An 8,364-nucleotide genomic window follows, 5' to 3' on the forward strand; every position below is an offset into this window, starting at 1 on the left:
CGATTTCACAGGTCGTAATTTGTGAGACATATATCTTATTTGAGTCATCCATGAAAAAATATTACTTTTTATGGTAAGAATATTACTTTTTATTGTGAATATCGGTAGGATTGACCTGTCTCACAGATAAAGATTCATGAGACCGTTTCACAAGAGACCTATTCTTGTTATATGCTACACTCATAATGTTATTTCTGGTGTACTTTTATAAAGATGTTTACGCTAACACCTAAATTTAAACAAAACATGTAAAGTTCATCGATATTATTTATTTGCTAGCTCGAATTCTTCCAAGCACTCGATCAGCAAAGTAAAAACTATCAAGAAAATTTAGCAAAACAAAACACGTGATGTTCATCATTTTTTTTTTGTCGTAACATAGACAAACCTTTCATTTGCGAGTAGGTCTCTTGTGAGGTCAATCCTGTCGATATTCACAATAAAAAGTAATACTTTTAATATAAAAAATATACATTTTCATGAATTACACAAATAAGATATCTGTCTCACAAATACGACCCGTGAGACAGTCTCACAAAATTTTTTGTCTTCATTCGCTAGCTTGAATTCTTCCAAAATCATTATATAGATTTTGGTGTTCGAGGGAGAGACGTCGTTCTCGTTCAATCAACTCGATGTATGTCAATTAATGTTTCTACAAGATCTTTTGGCCTTTTATTTCCAAACTTCATATTTTTTCAATTAATAATTTTCTTTCTATTTTTTATTTTTCACCCTAAATTTATCATACTGAATTTATAGTTAAGTATCGCAAATTAATTTATGTAAGACTTTTAAAAAATCATTTATTACGTCAAATTAAAACCATTTGGTGGCTTGTGAAGGTCTTCATTTGACCAACACTTCAACTTTGGCCTTTTTTCACTTTGACATGAAACACCAAAAAAAAAATCATAAAAATAATTTTTATCAGCAAAATTTTCTTTATATTAACAGTTTCAATTATCAAATATATTGAATGTAGGGATAATAGTTAAAATGACGACTCTACGTTTACCTATTTTGTGTTTTAGTTCAGTAAGTATTCAAATTTGAGTTTTGACAATGTAAATTAGATTGTGTTTTGGCTATGGGTCATTTTTAATAGAGTGCTGTTATGACGTTGTACACGTCAGAATTTCATGATGTTATATCAGCATTTTCTGACGTCATATCAATACTCCGACAAAAAATACCAAGAATCATAACATAATCTAACTTATAGAGTCAAAACCAATATTCGAATGGTTAGAGAACTAAAACATAAAATATACAAACTCGACGTGATTTTGATTATATATTCCCTTAAATCTATACAATCTCGTAGGTATAGTGTTTGGATATTTTTTTAAATAAAAGGAAAAAGAACATACTAATCGAATTAATTGTTTTTAACTTTTTAAAAATAAATTGCTAAATTAATACACACATACTAAATATATTTATATATGCATAGACGTGTGTCATTTCCTTTCTTTCCTTTTTCTTTTTCATCAATTAATGGATGTACCATTAAAAGGACTAAATGAGAAACTTCAACGAGCGCATGACATATGTATAAAAAGAAAAATCAATTGATTTACATTAAATGCTCTATTTTTTTTTAAATTGTCCAATTTAATTGGGAATTATTTATATTTATTGAAAATTATGATATTATATTAATTATTAAGATGTATAAGAGCCAACTAGAATACAAGCTAGCTATTGTGAGAGTATTTTCTAACATGAATTAGAAACAAGGTCTCTTCGGGGAAAAAACATCAACGATTGCATTTGGATTAATGGATTTTATTTTGAAAAATAATTCGAAAATTACTAAGTGATAAGAAATGACTAAAAAGATTTGTAATAACCCGACACCATTCACTCACGATCATTACTCATAGGCCTTCTCCAGCCCAGACACTGGAGCTTTACTTTCTCAGGATTCGAATCCAAGACCTCCTGGACATATATTTGATACCAGGATTGCTTTGCCAATACCTATATGTCCAGGAGGTTTTGGATTCAAATTCCGAGAAGGTAAAAGCTCTAGTGTCTGGGTTGGAAAAGTCCTATGAGTAATAATCACGGGTGAATGGTATCGGATCATTACAAGATTAACTCCAGTTATTTTAGTTAACAAGCCAAAACAATATATGATATCGAGTTTTATCTTACACACCAAGTAGTGTCATCATGTATGGCTTCTAATCAAATTTATTTCACTGTGTATTTAAATGATAATGTAATACACCTGTACACATTTTATGTATTCTCGTGGAAAAAATTACATTCGTGGTCATGTAACTTGCACATTTTTCATTTTTGATCGTATTATGATATAGAAAAAAAAAATACATAATTGGTCCTAACAGTTGACATATATAGACGTTTGGTCTTCTAATTTTTCGAAATCAGGTCTTGGTATAATGAATTAGTTTAATTTTCTCCACCTTCTATCTGTTTCTTTTTGTCGAATTGATAACATGACATTGAATATATCATCTATATATGTCGAAAATCATATCAATTTTTTGTCTTTCAAACTTTGCTCTGTCTTTTGTAAGCGATCCCCGGAGCAGAAATCCTAAATTCGTTCATAACGATAAGTGTTATATCCAAAATATTCCAAATACCCGATCGAGGTAATATGTGGATGACATACATAACTAGACAAGTCTAAGCCGACCAGCTCGGAATACCCTTGGATATTTCATGTATCTTGTGATCCAAGTGAAGATATACTCTTGTTAAAAGTCTAGAACATTAAATAACAAATACTTGCTAAAGTCTAGGATATTAAATTACAAATGTAACATGCGAACAGATCATTATATATTTCCACCCACAAGTGGGGAATGATATTTTCGGATTAATTAATGTTTAAATGGTCGTAATTTCATTATAAGTACAAATTTAATTTGAACTAATGCACGTCTATCGGGAATATTTAATTTCTATAATTGCCTTTCGAATATCGAAATCAGTTTTTGAATTTGTATTGACAATTTTACAAGAGTTTACGTGTCTCATCCGAAGGATTTATTTGTCCTTAATTAGGACGCTGGAACAAATTTGAGTCGATATAGGTTGAATCATACGTGCATGAGCTATCATGTAAATTGTACTTGTTTGTATGCAAGAGCCCAATTTCGAGGAATATAAGATGAACCATTCACATTTCGTCATGTGTCAATAGTTTTTTTTGTTGTTTGAATCCAAACCATGAGTTGAAATTGGGATTGCAACATGTCATCTATATGCTGATTCAGTGCAGTGCCCTTACAGCCAGCATCGAATGAACCCAATTTCGATGCATAGATTAATTCTAGTTTAAGCCACATATTAAATTGTTATTTCGATGCATAAATATATTATGAATATTTTTTGGGGGAAATTGCTTTTTATCGCTCAAATTTTACAATAATTGGAGTTAAAACAACTATGTTATCTTTGTAAACTTCCAGTTTATCATCTCACAAGCCACACATTGTCTTAATTTATTAGCTCTCGATATATACCTTTTTTTTTTCTCAAAATATTTAGATGTATCTTCCATTCAAAATAAATATTTCATATGATCTAGAATTATTTCATCACTAACCCCTCCGTCGAGACTAAACAGGGCTGGGATATATGATCAGTCGCACAATGGGATTATCTTCGAGCATAATCGAACTGAGAACAAGAGTGGTTCTTGTGTTGGGGCGGCGATAGAGCGGCCAAGGGTGTTGTTAAATGTGCTAAATAGTTTGTAATGGCTCGTGTTCACTACATACGAGGAAAATTATATTTTTGGTCATGTAATTTGATTGTTTTTTTTTAAATTTTTGGTAATGTTGTTATCAACTTATGGTCTTAGTTTACTAATTTTAATTTTTTTTAAAATTTTAGTATTTTTTCATCGGAGCTTTAACGTAGGGCCAGAAAAGAGTGATGAATTGTTGAAAGTGCTGATGTCTTCAATCTCACGTCAATCTCTAGTAAAAAATTAAAACAACTTTTAAAAAAATACGAATTAATATACTAAGACCGTGAATCAACGAATAACATAACTAAAAATAAAAAAAAAAAAAAAACACAGTAGTTTTGCTCTCTAGACAAGATCCAAGGGACCAAGATGCTAAACAATATCCTTAAACCAGTGTCAGCAGCTCCTGGCAATTCTGGCCTGGATCCCCCTCAAGTCTTGTTAGCCCAACTCACTTCACTTCTTATTAATGTATCTCTAAACTCTAAGTTCAAGAAACCATGCTTTTCTGTGGTGACAATCGTGCATAGACAAAAGTTCAAAATCATCTAAATCAAAAAGCAAAAAATCCTCCATCCGACCTCACCCCTAGTGTTGTACATACTAAAAATAATTATTATGATCTTAAAATTGGAAAAATATAAAAATTAAAAACATTTCATCGAATGTCACGCTGTAATAAAAAAAAAAATCGTGTAAGGAAATTGCTGACTTTTGCAAGAAAATGAATTAAATGCTCTTGGCTGTCTGCTTTTGACTCTTTCATCATATATGATGAGGTTGCCCGTTTACCCCTTCGTCTCTTAAGTCAGCCTAAACGCACCTTTGGTCTTTTCTCTATATATCCTTACAGACAAATCCCACCCCTTCGGTTAGACTCATGTCTCTTGAATCCTCCTCTATATTCTGATCTCATAATTCCATTCAAGAAAATGAAATGAAAGAAAGAACCATAAAAAAAGAAACCCTTTATTTTCTTGAAAAAATCTGAGACTGTTTTGGTTCTGAATCCTTTAATCTTTGTTGAATTAAAGACATCACACAGATTGAGAGTTAGTACTGAGATGGGGAGGCCACCTTGTTGCGACAAAATCGGTGTGAAGAAAGGACCTTGGACTCCTGAAGAAGACATCATTTTAGTTTCATATGTTCAAGAACATGGCCCTGGAAATTGGAGAGCTGTTCCCACTAACACAGGTAAATATATTAATTATGAAGAGTTCTTCGTTTTCCCCACTTTCTATTCGTATCTTTTGGAGCAAAATTTGAAGCTATTTTGATTTTCTTTTTTAGGGTTCGGTGTAATCATTTAAAGCTGTGTAATAAATATTCTGCAGCCGCATCACCTACTTCTTGAATATTTTTTTACAGACTTATAAGTTTGAATCGTCTGTTAGAAATAGTTAAGTTTAGATTTTTTTTTTTATTGAAAATACTCTTTTCTTCTTTCTTTCAGGCTTGCTCAGATGCAGCAAGAGTTGCAGGCTCAGGTGGACTAATTACCTCCGGCCAGGCATCAAGCGCGGCAACTTCACCGAACATGAAGAAAAGAAGATCTTTCATCTTCAAGCCCTTCTTGGAAACCGGTTAGTTCATGGATAATTTCTGCATGCTAGTCAAGTTTGGTGGAGATTCAGTGAAGATCTGCACATTTTCTTTAGGGTTTTAGATCTGATAGCAAAATCCCACTACATAAAATGAAGATTGTTGGGTTTTTGTTTCTATGTCTACATACCTATATAATTAATTAATATTTTTTTATAAAAAAACTTAATTTTTTTTTGCAGGTGGGCTGCCATAGCTTCATACCTTCCCCTCAGAACCGACAATGATATCAAGAACTACTGGAACACTCACTTAAAGAAGAAACTAGGAAAGCTTCAAGGAGAAGATGGAGATGGGGAAAATGAGAAAAATAGGAAGTCATCAAGTTCTCATTCAATTACAAAAGGCCAGTGGGAAAGGAGGCTTCAAACCGACATTCACATGGCTAAACAAGCCTTGTGTGAAGCTCTATCACTCAATAAATCCGGTACAAATTCGTCTACTGGTTTGAATCTCTTCCCTAAGCCTCTATCCATCGATAGATCGGATTCAAATGCATCAATTGGCTCGAAGCTTTTCGAAAAGTCCCCACAAACTTATACACAGCCGATCCAGACATCCACATATGCATCAAGCACAGAAAACATAGCGCGTTGGCTCGAAGATTGGACGAAGGAATCACCAAAGACATTATCTGAGAGTACTTCCTTTAACAACCCCTCAATGGGATCTAGTTCCAGCCCGAGTGAAGGGACTTTCATCAGCTTGAATTCCGATGTTTCGCAATCCTTGGAGGACGAAGCCAAGTTCGAGACCGCCAATTTCACTCCTGTAACTGAGATTATCAGAGAGCCCTTTAGTTTGCTGGAGAAATGGCTCCTAGATGATGCAGCTGCGCAAGGCCAGGATGTGGACTTCATGGACATTGCTGTCTTAAGGGAAGCTGCTGATTTGTTCTGAAGATAATTCTTGCATGTTCCTTCAGAACAATTCAGCAGTTTTTTTTTATGTGGGCTTTTAGGACTGTCACATGTTTTGAATTCTATATATATATATATATATATATATATATATATATATATATACACATGAATGACATATGTCCTAAATGCAAACTCGAATAAATTTGATGAAAATATATGTCATTCATGTATATATATTGTAATACAAACTGAAACCATAGTTTTAATCAGTAGGCCATTATGTGTGACAGAGGAAAGTGTAAATTGCTTGCAGTCAAGAGTCTAGTTGGATCATATGTATTGGATAGGAATAAGTTCCCCTTTTCTTAGCTTCTGGGAACAAAGTGTATGTACCTTGTGCATCATTTGGTGTGCGTTCGTGAGAAAACCTGGAATTAGGTTCGACTTCTACAGCTTTAATTTGAAGTAATTAAAATAGTATTTTGAAACTTTAATTTTTAGTTCGGATTATGTTAGGATTTAGATTTCATACTAACTTTTGAACAAAATTTTCCATCATATATTGTTTAAATTTCCAGTATCTCTCTCATTCGCTTAGGGTGGCGACGTGAGTAGCTCTCCTATCGTGGGATAGGGTTTTTCTTGGATTTTTAGTCAAGGAGTTAGTATCTATGGATTCAGAGGAGATTGCAAGGCGAGCGAGCTCTCTAAAACGATGGAAAGTTTCGCCTAATTAATGCTATGAATGTGATATGGGTCACATTTTTCACATAGTATATATGTGTTTCTAAACTTATGTATATTGTTATGTTGTGTTCGAATAGTCCCCACTTGCTGAGTGACGGCCATATCACTCACCATTTACAAACCTTTCTCAGTTAAGCCTGAGGAACAGCTCGAAGAAGAAGAGTCTGACCAGTTTTGGGCTGTTGATTTTCAAGATTATGAGTTTAAGTTTAAACTTAATTAATGTAAGTTGTAAACGCTTCCGTTTATTTTTATCATTTTAAGAATCTACGTTGTAAAGACAATTTTATGATTGATTATGAGTAATAAACTGGTTTTTGATTTATACTGTACTACGAGACTTGTTGTTTTCAATTGTGTTGTTGTAAAACAACGCTAGTGTCGACTAACTCCGGTTTCGGGACGTGACCTGTGATATTTAGTTAACACATCATTACAAGCAATAAAAAAAGTAATTCAAATTAAAGATTTTGTTACAAAATAAAAATAGAATAATGATCACAATATTTTTCTTAAAGTTTTTCCTAATCACCAAACATTTTAAGATATAATGATATTTTTTAACAATTGAATATTTGTCTATTAAAAAATAAATTATGAGGTCAAATTTGTTAAGTGATATAGTTTTCTATATTATTATAAAAATATAATTAAAAAATATTATCATTTACATCGTTTTGTTCTTTAAAATATAAAAGCACACTCATATACATTATTAAATAAAATATTAGTATTAAAACTAACGGTCGGGTATGGGAATGGTTCGGATCGGGTCTTACAAGAACGTTAATCGACCCATACCCGTGTTATATATATATATATATATATATATATATATATATATATATATATATATATATATATATATATATAGTGCTCATATGATAACATAAATTGCTGTTATGGGACTGAAAAATGACGACATGAAATCGAAAGTTGCTGACATATATCATATCAACAATTAGACAAAATTACAAAAAATAAAAAATTACGTATCGAAACCAAATTTTGATATGTTAAATAATGAATTAAAACATAAAATTGGACATATTGTTACTGGAATAACATACTTATTTTAACTATAATTATAATATATATGATATAAATTTAATTATAATATATATGATATAAATTTATTTTTTTTCAATGTTTTAATTGGCTTTCACATGAGCACAAAAACTCTAATGAGACCATCTAATAAAATGATTTTGTGAGACAAATGTTTCATTTGACCCAACTCATGAAAAAAATATTATTTTTATGTCAAAAGTATTATCAATCTAGATATATATCGGATCAACTCGTCTCTCGAATATACATTCATGATATCGTATCATAAAAGACCTACTCTTTTAATATATATATATATATATATATATATATATATATATTAAAAGAGTAGGTCTTTTATGA

General features: G+C 31.6%; 1 protein-coding gene across 1 annotated transcript; it reads left to right on the forward strand.

Moving 5' to 3' along the window:
• The first annotated feature begins 4,523 nt into the window (after window positions 1–4,523).
• Window positions 4,524–6,680, forward strand: LOC140819987 (myb-related protein 306-like). Its single transcript, XM_073180279.1, has 3 exons — window positions 4,524–4,933; window positions 5,193–5,322; window positions 5,524–6,680. Exons 1-3 carry the CDS (start codon window positions 4,801–4,803, stop codon window positions 6,239–6,241), a joined length of 981 nt encoding a protein of 326 aa, XP_073036380.1. The 5' UTR covers window positions 4,524–4,800; the 3' UTR covers window positions 6,242–6,680.
• Window positions 6,681–8,364: the final 1,684 nt, after the last annotated feature.

Source organism: Primulina eburnea, chromosome 18, assembly GCF_022965805.1.
Source record: "Primulina eburnea isolate SZY01 chromosome 18, ASM2296580v1, whole genome shotgun sequence".
Lineage (NCBI taxonomy): Eukaryota > Viridiplantae > Streptophyta > Magnoliopsida > Lamiales > Gesneriaceae > Primulina > Primulina eburnea.

What these genes read in the sequence shown, in the direction of transcription:
- LOC140819987 (XM_073180279.1), top strand. Translation starts at nt 4,801, where the DNA reads ATGGGGAGGCCACCTTGTTGCGACAAAATCGGTGTGAAGAAAGGACCT. An exon ending in AGCTGTTCCCACTAACACAG is followed by an intron (nt 4,934 to 5,192) that starts GTAAATATATTA and finishes TCTTTCTTTCAG; the next exon opens with GCTTGCTCAGATGCAGCAAG. An exon ending in CAAGCCCTTCTTGGAAACCG is followed by an intron (nt 5,323 to 5,523) that starts GTTAGTTCATGG and finishes TTTTTTTTGCAG; the next exon opens with GTGGGCTGCCATAGCTTCAT.